The sequence below is a fragment of the Theropithecus gelada genome, chromosome 2 (genome assembly GCF_003255815.1).
Source record: "Theropithecus gelada isolate Dixy chromosome 2, Tgel_1.0, whole genome shotgun sequence".
In the NCBI taxonomy this organism is placed as follows: domain Eukaryota; kingdom Metazoa; phylum Chordata; class Mammalia; order Primates; family Cercopithecidae; genus Theropithecus; species Theropithecus gelada.
Genome location: NC_037669.1, coordinates 158144820 through 158164699, shown reverse-complemented (window position 1 = coordinate 158164699; position 19880 = coordinate 158144820). Strand labels below are relative to the sequence as shown.

At 49.3% G+C, this 19880-nt stretch overlaps 1 protein-coding gene across 1 annotated transcript in view; it reads right to left on the bottom strand.

The window, feature by feature from the left end:
* The window catches only part of SLCO2A1 (solute carrier organic anion transporter family member 2A1), an 89436-nt gene that overhangs the window by 14187 nt on the left and 55369 nt on the right, over positions 1 to 19880 (bottom strand). The window contains exons 4-9 of the mRNA XM_025375778.1: positions 8045 to 8272; positions 6753 to 6851; positions 4597 to 4733; positions 2306 to 2384; positions 1596 to 1760; positions 320 to 509 (exon numbers count right to left, since the gene is read on the bottom strand). Of these exons, the coding sequence (XP_025231563.1) occupies positions 320 to 509; positions 1596 to 1760; positions 2306 to 2384; positions 4597 to 4733; positions 6753 to 6851; positions 8045 to 8272 (898 nt within the window). The remainder of the gene's footprint in view (positions 1 to 319; positions 510 to 1595; positions 1761 to 2305; positions 2385 to 4596; positions 4734 to 6752; positions 6852 to 8044; positions 8273 to 19880) is intronic.

Here is a 19880-nt window from a genome sequence, read left to right as displayed (position 1 = left end):
CCACCTCAACTAAAAATACAAACATTAGCCGGGTGTGCTGGTACACACCTGTAAGGCCAGCTACTTGAGAGGCTGAGGCATGAGAACTGCTTGAACCTGGGAGAAACACTTGAACCTGGGAGGTGGAGTTTGCAGTGATCACGCCACTGCACTCCAGTCTGGGTGATGGAGCAAGACCAGAATCTGTCTTAAAAAAAAAAAAAAAAAAAATGTGTACAGCAGAGAAGAGAGTTGAGGAAGCAGGAAGGAAGATGTATAACAGCCAGATCTAGGCCCTGGCCTTAGCAAAGGGGATCTCTGTGCCCCTTATTCCCATTACCTAGGGGGGTAGACTTCGGCCACAGTTGGGGTGGAGCATCCCATGAAGAACAGAGGAACACAAAGGATCATGGAGATGGTGATGATGGTGGTAGCTACGCGGGGAATGGTTTGCAGAGAGAAAACAAAGCGCTTCATGAGGATTCCTCCAAACAGCATCCCCAAGGCTGCAGCAGGTAGGTTCACAGCACCTATAAGTGAAAAGAAGCAGGTGATCCAGGTGCACAGGCCTGGGACTGCATGTGGGCTACAAATAGTGAGCCGGATCACTGAGAAGGAAGCATGGTTTCAGGAAGGAACATTTGGTATGTTAAATTGTAATATAAATAGCTGACATTAATTGAGCATCTACTGCTTGCCAGGCACACCTAGAGAAATACCTTGAGACAGGATTGCCTTGCCTATACAAAGAATATAGAAGTGGGGTTCTTGTAGCTTAAGAGATGTGGGTTGAATATGCATTTCTTAAGCACCCTTCATTCCTTGGGGCCTCTTTGCATGGGACCACATGAGGTTAGCAACACGAGAGTGATGACCCCTATGTACCAGTCAGAGATGGAAGGCCTGAGGGGTAAAGTCACAGCCAAGGACCAGCCAGGGGGTACACGGGAGTCACCCTCAAATCTCATGCACTGATCACCTTGCCAACTCCATATGGTTAAACTCACCTGTGAGTTGGGCCCAGTGATTTCCTAGGGTACTTGGTGGGACCACATCTGTAGTTCTCAACACAGTTGAAAAAATACTAATGCTGGGCCCCACCTCCAGAGATTCTGGTTTCATTAGCCTGGGGTAGGGCTGGGCATCTGTGTTTTGTAAAGCTCTCCAGAGGAGCCTCTGGTGCAGCCTCGGTTGAGAATCACTAAACCATGTACTCTCTAACCAAAGCAAATATATTCAGGTCCCTGGAGAAGAAGAGAAAACCCAGGAGGCATTTTGTCTAACCTCAAATTCAACCTTCCCTCTTTTCCTGTGTTGTCCCTGATGGTGTCAGGGCCTTTGGGAAGCTGTCAGACTTCCAGCCCCTTTACAGGGAGGAAGGCAGCCCCCGGCCTCCACCCACTCCTGACTGGAAGGATAGGAGTCAGAAATCTGCCAAGAACTTTCTAGATTGCCAACCAGGAAAACTGTCCTTAAAATTCTTTCTCCTGGGCAGTCCTCCTCTGGCCCCTGCCTGTGTCCGGTCTGGCCTGCACCCATCCCTGAATGGATGGCTGGAGTGCCTGCCTCCTGGCCCAGGCAAGCCCTGTGGCTCCCACAGCACCCTCTGGACTCACCAATGAGGAAGTTGGCGTAGGCCGCTGAGGTGCCATACTGCTTCTCCAGGAACTTATTGAGGAAGGTGGAGAGGCCAGCAATGACGGAGGAGAAGGTGCACTGGGCCAGGACCACCAGCACGAAGAGTGGGTTCATCAGGAGCCTCAGAAAGATGCGGGGAAACTCTGTGAACAGACCGTCGTCAAGAGCCGGCTTCTGTGGCAGCCAGCATGGGGCACCCCTTCCTGCCCCCTCCTTCTGAGCAACTCTCTTTTCTAGGAAGGGGCAGAATCTGAGCACCAGGATGTTCTGTGACCAGTCTAGGGGCATACAGCCACTCGAGCCCCCTCTCCACATGCTCATAGTGCCTAAAAGAAACCAGGTGGCAGGCAAATAGAAATAGGACTAACACTGGAAACAGTCTCCTCACATGCCTGCCACCCCACAAGAAGGCAAGAGGGGAAGTGGGAGAAGAACATGGGACCAGACCGCGGGGTGGCCACGTGACTGATCCAGTGCAGTTTGGGTCTCCTGGTCCCTGCAAAGCAGTGGTCACCAGGATCCCTGGCAGAACCCCTGGGCTGCAGGCACACCTAGGGGATGGGCCAGTTACAGGCCATCTGCTCCTACTGCCCCTTACTACATACAATACCACAGGGGCTGGGGTCCCCTGGCCATTATCCTCTCCCTTGCACTGTGCCAGCCCACCCAGGGCTGCAGGGTCAGTTACGTTTAATGAAATCCACCAGGGAGCCTCTTGACTTGGCCTCCTCCAACTTCCTTGCTTCATCTGCTGTGGCAGGATTCCTCTGAAGGCAATAAAAGGGGTGAATGTTTATGGCTCAGGCTCACTGCAGCTACCCTTCCCTGGGCCCTTGAGTCTCTGGCCTTAGAGGCTCAAGGCTGGGCGGAGGTGAGCCGCCCCAGGCGTGTGTGCATGGGAGGGCATCCAGAGAATGCTCTCTTGAAGCAAACAACACCTGCATTTCCGTGAGCCCGGTGTTTTGGCCGACAATCAAAACACATCTATGTCAATGTCTCCCACGATACCTGTGGGCATATTATTTCATATCTAACTTTCCCATGACTGTTGCCAAAGGTGTCTTCCTGGACCCCACTCCTCGCCCCCATCTGTCATGGCTACACTTCTCCCCTACGCTCAGATTCCAGGGGATACTGGCTTCTGGGATACTCTGGTCTAGAATGCCATCTGTTTCCAGTCCCACCCTCCTCCCACTTTCTATCTCCTCTCTGGGATTCTTGCTTCCTCCTGAGCCTAAAGGTGAGTGCTGCTCAAGGCTCTGTCCTAAACCTTTACCTGCACTTTCTTGGGTATACTACCCCAGGGAACCTTCGTACCTCTTCTGACCTTGTCAGCTCCAGCTTAAGGCCCTGCAGCTCTGAACTACCTTTCAGATGTGAGGCCCCTGGGCTCTGACAGCATTAGGATCCTGCGGGAACTCATCGCCAGGAATAGGCTCTCCCATTCACTGAGCGCTTACTCCCTGCTGGGCCCGTGCCCAGTATTCACAAGCTTTGTCTCATTCCTCACAACTCCTTCCCATATCGCTACTCTAATTAGCTGGAGCACTGTAAAGAAGAGGAAGCTTAGGAACAAAGAAACTTGGCAAAGATGACTCAGCTAGTTTATTGCTTTTTAATTTTTTTAATTAGTTTTTTAGAGGCAGGGTCTCACTCTGTCACCCAGGCTGGTGTGCAGTGGTGCAGTCATAGCTCACCGCAGTCTTGAACTCCTGGGCTCAAGTGATTCTCCCACCTCAGCCTCCCAAGTAGGTGGGACTACATGCACTCAACACCATGCCCAGCTAAGTTTTTAAAATAATTTTTTTTTTGTAGAGATGGGGTCTTGCTATGTTGCCCAGGGTGGTCTTGAACTTCATTCCTTCCCTACCCACCAATCTCAACCTGGGCTCAAGCAATCCTCCTGCCTTGGCCTCCTAAAGTGTGAGATTACACACCTGGCCAACTCAGCTGGTTTATAAGTAGAAGAGCTGCATTCTAACCCTGCCTGACCCCAGCACCTGCATGATGTGCAGCCAACCTCTGAAATTCTTCCCCAAGATAAGCTGAGGTCCTCCCACCCCTGCCCCTCTTCCCCCGGCTGGGCCTAGATTTTATATACCTCATTGTCAAACATTGAGCTCTATTTGGGGGCTTGAAGCCTGGGCATAAACTTTAGCTCCTTCTTCTCCTCCAAGCCAGCTTACTGCTGAGCCCTTCTGGGCATCCACCCTAGGAATGTCTATCCTTATCCTTGCCCTGTCCCAGCTCTCCAACAACCATTGCTGCATTCCCCATCTCTCACCTGGTCTCTGCACTGGCCTCTTCAGATCTCCAGCCTCCATTCCTTCCCTACTCTCTAAACTCAACCTAGCTGCCATATTGCCACGCAAGTAGCCACCCAGTCACTGCAGTGCCCCAGAACTTCATGAAATTAGAACAATCTTTAGACCCTTCAGCTTGACATCAAGCCCCTACCCAGACTTCTCCTCCTTGCTCTCCATTCTCATCCTGCCCTCATTCCTTTCCCCAGTAGGTATGACGAAGATGCTCAGAAGGTCCCCTGCTCAAAATATGCTCCAATCTCAGCCACCCTCATACTCTTCAATGCTAGAAATCCCTGTTTTTCAGGTTCAAACACAGATAGGCCCTATTAAATGTAAAAGTTGACTATACCAGGTCGCAGACTTGGCTATTATTGGCTCTTAATTCTTTAGCTCAATTTAGATAAGCTCAGTGTTTCCCAAACTGTTCCCTGGAGGTCTCCTGATCCGCGAGATGCTAACATGGTAAGGGAACATGGAGGAGATACCACCTTTTGGAAATTCACCAACACCCTCACCTCTCAAAGCCTCTGGGAAGTCCTGCATCATGAAATTTGTTTAGATTTCACCCTGGATTTGCTTAACATGCTGTAGCTTTTTAGCTCTGTTTATTTTCTACCCCCACATCCCTTTCTTAAACTCCAATAGGTAGAGTCATGGGCTCTTGGAACCTTACCTTTGCTCCTAGGGGCATTACTCGAGGGAAGAAAAAAAAGGGGAAAGACGTGAGAACCAAGAAGACTGAAGAAATAAGCAGGCCTAGCCACCAGGCTCCAATCCATCGGGGGTCGCCCGGGACCAAGTTAACTGCAGCTGAAGAGAAACCAAAGGGTGCAAGTGTTTGTTGAATGCGTGATCTCACCTTACTGGAAACAGAACCTCTGATCAGAGGGAGTTTTACTGATTTTCTTCCCAGGATGGAGAAGAGGCAAGCCATGAGCTAGATTCTTGGTCAAAACAGCATTCCCTCTCCCAGCTATTGGTCTTCCCAGAGGACCAGGGCCACTGCACATGAAGCAGAGCATCAGAAAATCCCTGGGCAGGAGGGAGCAGGACCTTCACCTCCTTATTCAACTCCCAGCCCGTGGTAGGAGTAGTGAAGAAGGGAGCTGACTCTCACTCACAAGGGCACACCATGGGCCAGACCCTAGACCACGTGCTTTCCATCTGTTTTCCACTGGGTTCTTCTAGCAAGTCTGCCCACTTCTCACCAGTCAAGAAACTGAGGATAGAAGGGGTTAAGTCCCTTGCCTCAGGTTAAGGCTAGTATGTGCCATTTCATTGGTCAATTTCAAACCTATGTCTTCCTGATACGCAAACCTGCCCTCTTAACCATTAAACTACTGCCTCCCAACTTTATGGATCCCTAACAAAGGAGGCCCCATAATCCTTAGAAGCCTAAAGAAACAGCCATCAACTGTGTGAGCTGCCTGGCTTCCAAAGGAGCAGCTTTCTCTTGGCAATTCTCTTGCACACGTGTAAAAGTCTGCCATTGTGTTTCTCTGGGTAAAGAAACTATCCAGGCATAAACGGAAGGAGAAGGTGGCAGAACGGTTCAGTCAAATCATGACAAGCATCCCTGGGCACTGCCCTGAGTGGACTGGGCGCTCAGTAGCTGGTCTCTTTGGACAACCAAGAGCCAGGAACCAATTCGGGAAGTGCCAGCAAAAGGACAGAGATGGCTTGATTCTGAGATATAAGACACCCCCCTGGCTTTCCACTTTCATTTGAAGTACAGCCAAATGACACCCTGCAGATGGCACTGTGGTCTGACAGTCCTAGGGATGGGAGTCTAGGCTCTGGCAGCATGGTTGCAACTAGCACCTGCCAGATATCTGTGACCTGACCTGTGTGCAGGGCACTGGTGTGGGTGCTCTTCCTGGAGTCTGGCTCAGTCCTGCCTTTCAGCCATGGCTCCAGCTGAGCTGGAACTTCGTATCCCACCCACACACTCGCCACACTCTCCACCCTACAGCACTTTGCCTGTCCCTCTGTTATGGTGCTGACCTTCCCCGTCTTGTGGGAGACTGGGTAGTGTGGGACATGCTCACAAAGGCGGGAAGCCCTTGCTTGATTCATCCTGGGGCTGGCTCCCTGAATGGTTATCGCAGAACTTATGCCAGTGTCTAGGGACTATATCTTCTCATCCATACCACTTGTTGAAGAATACAAACTCATACTGTTGACTTCTTAATATACCTCAGGCTTGTTCTGATCTTTACAACTTTATTTTACTATCATTAGCTCCATTTTACAGATGAGGAAGCTGAGGCACAGAAAGACAAAGTCACTTGCCTAAGATCACTTGGCTAGTAGGAGATGGAACCAGGCTGAGACCCAGGCAGTCCCATTCCAGCACCCACACAGTCAAACACCATGTTATACCCTCTGGATGTGAGTCATCATCCATGTGTATATTTTATATGGTGTTTCTTTTTTTCCTCAAAAGAGCTCTTATTAAATCTTGTTTCTTTTTAAAAAAAATAACCAGCAATATCTTAGAATCAAAGAACCATAGGAATATTTTTAACGCCACCACCAACATGGGCGCTGTGGTGGCAACACCTGAGGTCCTGCCCTAGGTCTCCAAACTTCTTAAGGACAGAAAGTGAGTTCGCTTCAGCAGGTTGTTCCCCACAGTAGCCAGCGTGGGCCCTGAGAGGAGGCGCACACTGTCTGCTCCTAGCTGTCCGAGGGACTGCAGGGATGAATGAGGACGTGGCAGAGCACATCTGGATCTGAAGCTTCATTCTCTGTTCTGATTGAATGAGGGGGCCAGGGGCTGCTTTATTGAGCTGGGGATGGGAGTGGGTATCCTCTGCACACACTCACCTGTGTTGACTCTGCCGTAGTCCACATAGATCTGCAGCATGACAGAGCCCAGCAGGTACCCGAAAGCTGGTCCAAATACAGAGATGGCAAATAAGATGGCTGAAAATGGAAGTAAGGGGAAGGAGACTGAGAGAAATGGAGAGAGTCTGGCCATGGGAGCTCCCAAGCTGAGGGAGAGCCTTGAGATGTCACTCCATCTGTCCCCAAGCCTGATAAGCCCACACCTATGGCATCTCCCACCAGCAAGACCAGAATCAGTCAAGATTCCAAGACATATAGAACCAAGGCTATTTCTACCTCCAGCCAACTTCCAAAGAGACCTGCTTGCCCGGAAGGAAACAGGCTCCAAGGCATTTAAAAATACCAGGTGATGCTCCCTGTGGGTACAATGCTGGGGGCCCTCGGATGAGCTTATGGTGCCACAGAGCCTGTGGAGGTGGTCTGTCTCGTCTGGAGTATAGGCCCTGAGGATGCTCAAAGTGGCTTTTTCTATTTATTTTATTTTATTTTTTTAGGTGGAGTTTCACTCTTGTTGCCCAGGCTGGAGTGCAATGGTACAATCTTGGCTCACTGCAACCTCTGCCTCCAGGGTTCAAGTGATTCTCCTGCCTCAGCATCCCAAGTAGCTGGGATCACAGGTGTGTGCCACCATGCCCAGCTAATTTTGTATTTTAACTAGAGACGGGTTTCTCCATGTTGATCAGGCTGGTCTCGAACTCCCGGCCTCAGGTAATCCACCTGCCTCGGCCTCCCAAAGTGCTGGGATTACAGGCGTGAGCCACCATTTCCAGCCCAAAGTGGCTTGTTCTAAGGGAAGGATTTGGGCATTCACATGGTCATCTGCTATCTGCTTTGCATGGGCTTCTTTGAGGCCAACCTTCCCCTAAGTGGATGTCTCAGAGAAGACATGTGTGTCCTGGCCTGTGCCTGGAGGACTAGACAGCAACAGTAGCTGCTGTTGGTTTAGGGTCTGTCCAGGGCCCAACACCAGCTAAGTGGTTACATACGCCATCTCATGTATCCCACAGTCATCCAGTGCATGGATAATATCAGCTTCATTCTAGAGGTGAGAAACCAGGGGCCCTGGGGTTCAGCCACTTGCCTCAGATCACATAGCTGGGAGGTAATAGAGCTGACATTCAAACCAAATCTGTCTGATCTCCAGGCCTTTGAATTCATTTGCTGGTTGTAAGCAAAGAGGGTGGGACCTCAGTTTAGTCCCCCAGGGCCTCATCAAGTACTATATCAGGACCTCACCCCTCCCCAAAGCCCTCTTCAAACCGGTGACTCACAGATGTACAGGGGCGAGTTGCTGGGCTCTGAGAAGTCGTCCACATAGGAGATCCCAAATGGCTGAATAGGCACTGTCCCGATGCCAGCCAGCAGCTGGGCAACCACCATCAGGCCCCACATGCTGCTGGTCTCCTTCTGGGGGTTCTGGGTGGTGCTGTGGCACTTACTGGGAGGCAGGTCCTGCCAATGCTTCTGGCAGAGCTCAGCCTGCAAGTGGCTGTTGTTTCCTGCAACGAGAGTGCTTGCTGGTCTCCAGGTTCCATCGGCTGGCCTCTAAACCTGGCCTTTCTCCCAGGCCCCTTGGGGAAGGACCAACTCTGGCCAGAGGCTGTGCTAGCAAACAGGACATGGCCCCTAAGGATCACGTCCTTCTGTCTGGCCAGCAGGAGGGACTCTAGAAACTAAGGTGAGAGAGAGGTAGAATGTGGGCTCCCCGGCACCAGGAGCTGCTGTTTCTCAGGTGGAGAGGAATCTTCCTCTCTGAATGTCCATGCCTTCTCCTCCATGGGCACTGGTGGGCAGCGAGCACGGAGAGGCCAGTACCTTCATCCATGGAGGAAAGGGGCACCCAGCTGGAAAAGGGGGTTCCAGGGTCAAAGCCCAGGACCGTGGGCCTCCAGCACCCTGTGCTCAGCCCTGGGGCTCTGGGCCTCCAGGGTTCTTTTCAGCAGGACAGAGGTTTTCAGCAGGACAGAGGTCATGCTGTTGCACCGGGTTGGTGTCACCTATAACCTGGGTTGCATCCCTGGTTGTGACTCCCAGAGCCTTCACTTCTTAGTGAACCCAGCACCAAGTCACACTGGAAGACCTACTGCCAAAGACATTTAATATCCTTGCCATTCTGGGGAAGCTCCCAGAACTTCTGATGCTGGAGGGGCTTTAAGACCCTCTAGTTCAACCTCTCATATTACAGGTGGGGAAGCTGAGGCTGCTTCTTGAAGCCCTTCTGTGAGGGTCCCAGACACCCTGGGTGAGGCCTGTGGGCACTGTGGTTCCTGTGGCTGTGGCCCTTGCCAGGCTGGGCTGCCGCTTCCACGCGTCTGTTTTTAATTTGGCCCACACCAAGCGATTAGCATTGTCAGCTCTCCAAAGCCTTAGGGGTTCTTGAGGGCTCCTCTCCACGAGATCCCCTTTTCCTCTCTCATTCAGGCTAATGGAAACCGCTGACATCACTGATCTCACTCACTTAACACTCATGGGATTCTGTTTAATTCTCACTTGTGCTGCCCTGAGCTAGGTGAGCCTAAGTCCCACAGAGAGGAAAACCGAGCGCCATAGACTAGCCCTGCTCCTCACACTGGACTGTGCCGGTGCTGTTGGGCTCAGGGCTGCCCTGGATGGTGGGGCTGGGGAGAGGGGTCTGTGCTCTTCATTGCCCTTTCCCCTCTCCCCAGTCGCACACCCCTCGCCCAGCCTGGCCCCACTGTTGTCTGCCCTCTACATGGTGTCTATGCAGGACACATTTGAAAGTTGCTGTCATGGGAGCTCCCCCATCAGTCAGGGAAGCCTGTCCCAGGAAAAGGAAAGGAAACCAAGGCGTCTGTTTGGTCAGGGTCATCTAGACCTTCAAGAGCTGTGTTCATGGAAGGAAGCATCCAGGCAAGCAGCCAGGGACTGTGGTCAGGGTCCCTCTGTACCTCCCTCTTCCCACTCCATGTTCATTATCCTGCCTTTCAATGGCAGAATTCAAATAGAGTGGCCCGACCACATGATGACATAATATGCAACCTTTTAGAATTAGGGTGAAAATATAGCCTTTTTTTTTTTTTACATGGAAAGACAGCTGGAACTGCTTATTAGAATAAAAAAATAGTAACTAGTAGTTTGGAGAAGAATATGTTCCCTAATTTATAAAACGTTTGTGGACTACTTGAATATGCAGAGAAAACCTCTGGAAGACGAAGGCTTTCTCTGGGTAACAAGACTGTCCTGATTGGCTTTCTCTGGGTAACGAGACTGTGCTGATCGGCTTTCTCTGGGTAACGAGACTGTGCTGATCGGCTTTCTCTGGGTAACAAAACTGTGCTGATCGGCTTTCTCTGGGTAACGAGACTGTGCTGATCGGCTTTCTCTGGGTAACGAGACTGTGCTGATCTTTTTTTATTTGCCTCATTTTGTGGGGAAAAGAAAGAGAGATCAGCCTGTTACAGTGTCTATATAGAAAGAAGTAGACATAAGAGACTCCATTTTGTTCTGTATTTGAGATGCTGTTAATCTGTGACCCTACCCCCAACCTTGTCCTTGCAAGAGACATGTGCAGTGGTGACTCAAGGCTTAATGGATTTTGGGCTCTGCAGGATGTGCTTTGTTAAACAAGTGCCTGAAGGCAGCTTGCTGGTTAAAAATCCTGCCCGTCCCTGGGCAATGGAACATCTTGGTGTAAAACCCGATTGTACGCTCTGTTTACTGAGATAGGAGAAAACCGCCTTACGGCATAAGGTGGGACTTGCTGGCGGGACTTGCTGGCGCAATGCTGCTAAAAGGTTTATGGAGATGTTTGCATATGCATATCAAGGCACAGCATTTTCCTTTGAACTTATTCATATCACAGAGATCTTTATCCATATGTCTTACTGCTAATTTTCTCCCTTCGATGATCCTATTGTCCTGCCACTCCCTTATCTTTAAGATGGTAAAGATAATTATCAATAAATACTAAGGGAACTCAGAGACCGGTGCTGGCGTGGGTCCTCTGTATGGTGAGCGCCGGTCCCCTGGGCCCACTTTTTCTTTCTCTATACTTTGTCTCTGTGTCTCATTTCTTTTCTCAAGTCTCTCGTTCCACCTAACGAGAAACGCCCACAGGTGTGGAGGGGTAGGCCACCCCTTCATCATTTATTTTGTAATTTGTCTGAAATGAACACATGATACTTTTGAAATTCAAAGTTTTTGAAAATAAATATGTCCAAAGCTTAACAACGTCTCTCCCATTTCTTCTTTGTCCCATTCCCATTGCCCTTCTTTCTGCTCTAGGCTCTAGGCCTGCAACAGTGGAGCTGAGTCTCTGCCCACCCCCACCAACTACAACCCACCGCTGACGTCACCAGTCTCACTCACTTAACACTGATGACATTCAGTTTAATTCTCACTTGTGCTGCCCTGAGCTAGGTGAGCCTAAGTCCCACCACACCCCACCACCACCTCTCCCCTGTGGAGTGTTGGGCCTCTCTCTGATTGACAGGCTCTACGGTAGAGACCCAAGTCCAAGCACCAGAGATGTCAAAGCCCCATGTACTACTGGGCCAGGCCCTGTGCCAAGGTTGTGATGTATGTGGTCTCCTGCCCACAGGGGTTATTGTGAGCAGGAGACTACATTAGACCATACCTAAGCGGCTGGTTTGGGGGTAAAGCTGGGATCCAAACCTGCATATGTCTGACTCAAAGTCCAAACTGAAATCAAGTCTGATGGCAATACAGAACACACATTTTTCAGGGATGGAAGAACACGGCATGGGAAGATGTCCTCCATCCCTAGCCACCTTCAGACATAGGAGCTCTCTGACCTCTGTAGGTGGCTGGGATCTTACACCTACTTCCTGTCAGGAAACGGGCTGGCTGCTGGGATGTGTGCTAGAATCTGGGACAATAAGATGAAATAAACACAGTACAGGGAGTTAAGAAATTGGCTTTATCCCTAGGTAAGATAAAAATTGGTTTTATCCCTATGTATTCTTGAGCAAGTTTCTAAATTTCTCTGAGGCTTAGTTTCCCATGGCGTAGTGGCTAGATAGAAAGATTGTCTGTGTCATTAAAGAGGTAGAAGACTATGGTTCCAAAAAGAGACCCAAGCATGAGGAGTCAGACCCTGCCAGTCCCACAGCAGGTCTAGTGGCTGTGTCTGCCATTTTGAAAGAAGGCTTGTGCAGCTCAGTGATGCTGCAAGGGTCCTGAAGCACAGAATTATAAAATGCTCCTGCTGAAAGACCACAGGGGCTGTCTGGCCCACCCTCCCACTCAGGAATCCTTGTATCAGATGGACTATTTCCAACACCCAGAACTGGCTGTGGCGCTGGCCGACTCCTGCGAATCCCAGGGTGAGGTCAGGGTGGCGCTGAGTGGGTAAGGCTAATAGATGTTGGAAAGCCTGGACTGGGAGCCTGGGACCCAGATTCCTCTGACCCTGAATTAATGGCTCTCTATGTGGTGATTTTGACTTTGAAAGATCTCAGAGGATTCCAGGGAGGGACCAAGCACAGCAGAGGGTGAAAGGCCGCTGGTGGATCTAGTGGGCAGAGTGTTAGGCTCACTGGTCACTCTCCCAGGGCAGCAGCCAGACAGGACACCTGGGGCTGCTCCCCCAGGTGGATAAGGCTTTACATGCACAGGCTATGCTGGCCTTTGGAAGGAGTGAGGGACAGGTAACATGGCTCCATGCTCTTCTCAAGACCAAATAGGCAAGTAGGAGAAAGAGAGCTAAGCCAGCTGCTCAGCTTGGGAAGTGTTCAAGCACTTATACAAACCCATCTGACTTGGCATGGCCAACTGACTCAACACGGCTGTGCAGTCACTCAAAGAAATCAACATGCACACTTCTCTGCTAACTTCTCTGTGCCAACTTTGACCAAACTGATGCATTTCTGAAGGACCAACTTATACTTTGCATCCATAAATAAAAGGGCTGCTGCCACATTTCCAAGTGGGTATTTGTTTCTGAAGATTCAAACAAATCTTGGGTACACTGTGTATGGAGAAATGAACAAAGTCTGGATTCCCTAAAACCTCAGGCTGTTGTCATTCACAAGTGTGCTGGGCTGAGCCATTCCCCTCGGTGTGACAGTGGCTCTCTGTGGCACATTGTCTCATAGGCTTCGGGGTGGCAGGACCAAGTCTAAGTTATATGGGAGCACGGTTTAAAGCCAATCACAATACCTGGAAAGACATGCAAAGAATCAGCCTCTGTTCCCAGTTCAGCCACTGAAGGACCATGCCTAGATGCCTAGGTCTGAGCGGCTGTCCCCTCAGCAGCAGTGTGATACCCGCGTCACAGGGGAAAAGGAGAACGTGGAGTCCTAAAAAGGACCTGGACCCAGTTTCATTCATTCTTCAGTCACTCAGTTATTTGGTTGATAGTGGTGGGTGGGCACTCTGCTTGGGTGGGAGATGTGGGTATGACTGAGAGGCACAGGCACTGCCCTAACAAACCCTTTGGTCCACTGTGGCACCCAGAGCATCAAAAAAGCAACCATACTGTTGCTTTATCAAATCAAAACTACAATGAGGTATCACTTCATACCCATTAGGATGGCTATTACCAAAAAAAAAAAAAACAAAACAAAACCAAACAAGTGTTGGCAAGGGTGTGCAGCAATTAGAACCCTGTGTATTGCTAGTGAGAATGTAAAATGGTGTAGCCAACGTGGGAAGCAGAAGGGTGGTTCCTCAAAAACTTAAAAACAGAATCATCAACGCTGGGCGTGGTGGCTCACACCTGTAATCCCAACACTTTGGGAGCCAAGGGGGAAGATTGCTTAAGCCCAGGAGTTCGAGACCAGCCTGGGTAACATGGCAAAACCCTGTCTCTACTAAAAATACAAAAAATTAGCTGGGCATGGTGGTGTGTGCCTGTAGTCCTAGCTACTTGGGAGGCTGAGGTGAGAGGTTGGCTTCAACCCAGGAGGCAGAGGCTGCAGTGAGCTGAGATCGTGCCACTGCCTGGGTGACAGAGTGAGACCTTGTCTCAAAAAAAATAAATATTAGTAAAAATAGAATCATCATATGATCTGGCAATTCTGCTTCTGAATATATACCCCCAAAAATTGAAAGCAAGGACTGAAAGAGATATTTGTACCCCCGTATTCAGAGCACTATATTCCTGATAGCTAAAAGGTAGAAACAGCCCAAATATGCATCAACAGATGACTGGGTAAACAAAATGTTGTATATGCAATGGAATATTATACAGCTGTAAAAAGGAAGAGAATCCTGACACGTACTACAGCACAGATGAGCTTTGAGGACATTAATGCTAAGTGAAATACACCAGACACAGAAAGACAAATGCTGTGTGATTTCACTGAGATGAGGGATCTAAGAAGTCAAATTCATAGAAACAGAAAGTAGAATGGTGGTTGCAGGGACTGGGGAAGAAGGGAATGAAGAGTTAGTGTGTAACAGATACAGAATTTCAGTTTGAGAAGATGAAAAAGTTCTGGGGGGGATGATGATGATAGTTGCACAGCATTGTGAATGTACTTAATGCCACTGAACTATACACTTAAAAGTGGTTAAACAATAATCTTTATGTTATATATATTTTGCCACAATTTAAAAATATTGCCCAGGACATGTGAAGCTGGGACAGAGTGCCAGGGAGCATAAGAGAGAGGCAGCAGACCCAGTGTTGTAGGAGAGAACATTCTAGAAAAGGTTTCTGGAGAAAGTGGCCTCTGAACTGAGAAGAATCGACGGGCATAGATAGAAGATAAGGGTAGGGATCGGGGAGGTATGGAGGAGAGAAAGAGTGTGTGGAAGGGCTCAGAGGTGGGGGTGGTACATTCCACAACATGAATAAAGTTCAGTGAGGCTGGCGCTCAAATACAAGCCCTCCAAGGTGAGGCCTGGCTGCCCTTGGAGAGCTTGTGCATGATGGGAAGGGGCCTGGATTGTATCCTAAGGAAAATGCCAGAAGGGTGAAGATTATGAGGGGGCAGTGCAATGAACACACCAGAGGGCTTAGGAGTAATGTGCAAGGCCCTGTCAACTGAGACAGATAAGGACGGGGGTTGATTCCATCAAGAAGCAGCTGTGCATAGTATGAGAGGCAGGGCTTAGTGGCTGCGAGGATGATGAATGCATAGTCCAGAGGGTGTGTGCGTAGACAGACAAGGCCAGGCTGCTGTAGGAGAACAGGGGCGTGACGTGAGAAACATCACCGGGGAAAGAAAGGGCCAGAGAATGTGTGGGTTTTTTGAATGCTAGTTCTTGATTCTACTGATTCTCATTAATTTACTTAATACAGATTTATTTGAACATTGTTGCTGACTTGACTAGCAAAATCATTTTTTGCAAGATATTTAATGGTCATCAAAGATGGTAAACACATTGAAGGACTTATTAAGTCTTCATACGGCATGTTGCCTGCTGCACCAAGGCCACAAAAATCCTCATGAAGTTCATCTCATGCGGTGTTCAGGAGATGAAACTTTCTGGGGATTGTTTAACTGTTACCACTAACTTTAAAAATGTTGGATTACATGTCAGAAACTGCCTTTATTAAAATACGTATTTAAAAATAATCAATTGGCCCCAATTACATCCAAGTCTACTGAGTTCCTCTTGGCCTATTCTACATTCCAAACTGATTCAAGATCTTGCAAAGAACTTTCTTCTTTATGCCAGCTCTGAATAGGGCCCAAACCCATCCCATATCCCAGATCAAGTTCTGACACATGTAAAAAGGGAACAGCAGTTAAATGCAACCCCCGAGGTCAGTGCTGTCAGAGAAGCAGTGACCCACTAACAGAACTGGCTTTATGGGGGGACAGGTGTTTATGTCAGAGACAGACATAGTATGGGCTTCCTAGACAATCAAGCCTGAGACACCCTTGGCAGCGGGTGGCCCTGGCTGGCACATTCTGGTCAGAATAGAGTCTTCTAGAATTTATTTTTATTTTATTGTATTGTATTTTTAAGAGGGAGTCTCGCTCTGTCGCCCAGACTGGAATGCAGTGGCGTGATCTTGGCTCACTGAAACGTCTGCCTCCCGGGTTCAAGCGATTCTCCTGCCTCAGCCTCCCAAGTAGCTGAGATTACAGGCACATGCTACCACACCCACAAATTTTTGTATTTTTAGTAGAGACGGTGTTTCACCATGTTGGTGAGGCTGGTCTCAAACTCCTGACCTCAGGTGATCCACCTTCCTCGGCCTCCCAAAGTGCTGGGATTAGAGGCATGAGCCACCACACCCGGCCAAGTCTTCTAGAATTTAGAACATTAAGCTCTTCCCTTATAAAAATAAGAGGACACAAATTTAAAAAAATAAATAAAATAGGAGGACAGGGATAGGAGTTCAAGGGGCAGGAAGAAGGGGAAGAAAAGACCTTGTATGAGGATCATCCCCATGGGCAGCCTCTGATCTAGTGACATTGATGGACAGTCCCTGGCAGACAGAACGCAGGACTTGGCTCTCTTTGCATCACTCCACCCCTCTCCTCCCTAGAGCAAAAGCTCCAACCTTTTTCAGGAACTCGGGTGCACATTAGGGAAGAAGCAGCAACCTCTCACTGCTTCACAAGCACTCTAGCAAAGGCTGGAACACAGCTACTCCATTTAACTTATAGCAGCACAGCAGGTTAGAGGTTGCAAACTCTGACCTTTCCACCATGTCGAATCCTGTGGTAAGGTCAGGAACTTGCCTGTCTTTTCCAGCCACCGCAGCCTCCAGAGACTGCCTGCCCAAACACAGCCACCTGCCCCTATCTTGGAGGGGTCTGGAGGAGGGAGGGGAGTCTTTTTCTTAGCCAGGTATCGGTCTGTTTCTCATCTTCCCCCAGGCAACCTTCTGGAAGGCTCAAGTTCATCAGAGCACATTTTTTCCTGTAGGACACCAGAGGCCCGGCTTTGCCAGTCTAGTTTTCACAGGGCTGTGAAACGTTAACTAGAAACAGGCCGGACCTCTCCCCTCCTTCAGCTCCCCCAGCCCCACCCCACCAGCATGTGAGTCAACCCTCTGACTCACTCCACCATTTAAATATGCAGAATTTCAGTTCTAAATTCTGGACCCTCAGCAGTTTTAGAAACGTAGGAGTCTCTGTCAGGAAGGTCTACTTCCCTCGAAAGGGACCTCCAGAGATGGGGCAGATCTGGGGCAGGCCAAGGTCTAGCCATTCCCCTGTTCGAGGCCACATGTTTCAGCACTCCGTCCCACCCCTCGGAATGGCCAGGCTGAGGCCAGCCTTCCAGCTGTCAAGGGAATAGTAAGAGGCTTTGCACCAAGGTCTAGAGCGGGGGTAGGGAGAGGACCCTAGAAGGACCGAGCAACACGAGAAGGCCATGGCAAATGGGGCTTTCCTTTGACTAGTCATTCTCATCATTCTAGTAAAGCAAACAGAAGCGACTTCTGCCAGCAAAGAGGAGGGCTCCTTCAAGCCACGGCTCTTAAGAGCCACCCATCCACTCCCTGCTCAGAAGGAGACATGGCTGTCATCTGGGAGTGTGTGGGTGAATAGGGTCAAATGGGGAAGAGGTTAGCAAGTCCCAAACTTCAGAAGCAATCCGCAAGAGAACAACAGAGAAAGGCAGGCGTGTTTCCAGAGAGTTATCTGGAAGCATGGCCAAGGTGCCAAGCCCTTAAGCTATCAGCACAACTCCTGGAACCTCATTCAGAATGTTCCACTCCAAAGGACTTATTTCCTCATCTCCTAAATTCAGCTACTCTACAGTTCCTCCCGAAACTCTGGCAACACCTACCAGCAGGCTTGGAACAGGCTGTCCCAAACTTACTCATGATCTGAGATCTCAAAGTCGATTGTAAATTGGGTTGTTTGCAAATCAGAAATGATTGGGTTTCCAGTGTAGTTCACAAAGCCTAATTAATCCATAATGCTCCAGTAATAACATATGTTCTCTTCCAGCTAAACTAAGCCTCCATTTATAAAATAATTCCTATGGGCAAATGCACTCAGTTTCATCTTGGAAAACTAGGAGAACATAGTCTTCTGCCCCAGTGGAAAAAAAAGAGTTGACATTGACAGTCTGGGGCACATTGTGGGGCAATGGAAGAAATTCGCACCTTGAAGCCAGACAGAGCAGGTTCCAATCTTGGCTCTACTACTTGATAGTCAGAGGCCTGTCAGAATGAACTTCAGTGTCCTCATCTTCAAAACAGATAGAATACCTATCTTACAATATTCTTATGAGAATTAAAAATAATGAGTTTATTATAACCTGGGACATAGTGATTATGCGATGAGATCGATTTTCATCCAAAGAGATGAGTAACTGTGAGAAACTCAAATAGATAAGAGAAATGGGAGAAACTTGGAGACAGGCAATGTTGCCCAGGCCTTTAAGAACTTGGAAACTGGGTCCAGAAACTAGATACCAGTAAGGTCAATGCTAGTCACCAGCAATGGATGGATTATAATAAGGTAGTTACAGGGCAAGTGAGTGTGCTTGGAGAGGTTCACATCTGTGGAGAAAAAGGAGCTCAGGGCAGTGGAAGGAGGAACTGCTCTGCTCCTCTCTCAAGACTGGGTTTCCAAGACTAGTTCTGAGACTGAGGCTGGATGTCCCTTCCCATACTGCCACCTTGGCACTAGAGGGGGCCCTAGGGAAAATGCCTACTTGTATAGAGGAGGTTGTGCCATGAATGAGCTGGGCACAAGATGGTAGGCTCACTGGGCATGCCCAACAAGGCAGGGCGCTATATTGCTGGCCAGGGGCTTTCTCTTCCACTGCCCACATCCCCACACCCCGGCCCAGTGCACGGTCTGGCACCAGCACCTGGCTCAGCTCGTCATCAGAGCTGGTTCTTTAGTGGATGAAGGGAAGGAAGACATACCTGAGGGAGCAGGATGCAGCTCAGAGCCATTTAATTTTAACATTCAAAGAAATGTGAGCTTAATTAGTACTCCCCCACCCCCACGGGTGTGAGGCAGAATTTATTGTTCACAGATTTATTCAGTAAGCTGATGAGAAGCTCTTTGAAGGGAAAAAAACAAAAAACAAAACGTTAGCGGAGCCAACATGAGCTCATCAAAAGCCAGTCTTGCCAAACCAACCTCATTTCCTTTGTTATTGGGGCTCCTGACCCAACAGGAAGCCATAACATGGTGTTACTTGACTGGAAGAAGACTTTTGACAAAGCCTGTCATGATATCCTGCTAGACAAGACAGGGACACGTGGCTGGGGAGTCCTCAGGGAAAACTGGCTCAAAGCATGCCTGGCTTGGGTGCCCATGTGCCAGCGTCACCCAGAAAGAAGCTGCTCTAAGTGCATGCCACTCAACACTCGTCATGGACTTTGGAGAAAGAAGGAAACTGCTTACAAATGTGTGAATGACGTGGATGACACGAAGCTGGGAGGATTAGACAGTCCAAAGGCTGATAACTCAAAATTAGACCCACGGCTATAAGGAGGGACTCCAACCAAGGAGAATGATTCCTATGGGGAGAAAATATGAAACTGGACCATAGCTGCAAGGAATTCAGCTAGTCAGCAGTTGGAAGGGTGATACCTGGCTTGGCACAATGTATGGGGACAAGTCCCTGGTGTTTTGACCACAAGTTCACAATTCCAGCCTGTGAGGAGGACCCTCAGATTCAGATGTGAGCCTCCCTCTGTCTTCTTCCCAGGGAGACCTCCCTGACAGCACCACACTGGGCCCAGGCAGCCTGGGCCCCCAGAGGGCTGGAAGCCTTATTTTGTGGGGAAGAGTGAAGGCCAGCAGCTCAGGACGCAAAGGCTCTGGGCTATGCGATGGCTGTTTCCACCACTGTGAACTGATGGGCTGGTTCTGCATGGTTCCAGAAGACTGACCTGGGCCTGATGGAGTAGAGTATAGGAAGACAGAATTCAGGGAAATCTAGGAAAATGAGTGACAAGGGAGAGAGGGAAGGGCCATGACTGTCCACATCCAGGCAGCCTTGCAGTCCCCATCCTTGGGCTTCAGCTCCAGAGGCCTGAGGGCAGTAGTGGGCCTGGCAGAGGGAACTGTCTGGTCCAGAGATTGGCAAACCACAACCTGTGGGCTGCGTTTAGTTCCCAGCCTGTGTCTATCAATAAGTTTTATGTGGACACAGCCATGCCCACTGCTTATCTATTGTGAAGGGGAACTTTCGTGCTGTTACAGCAAAGTTGAATAATTTCAGCACAGACCTCATGGTTCACAAGTC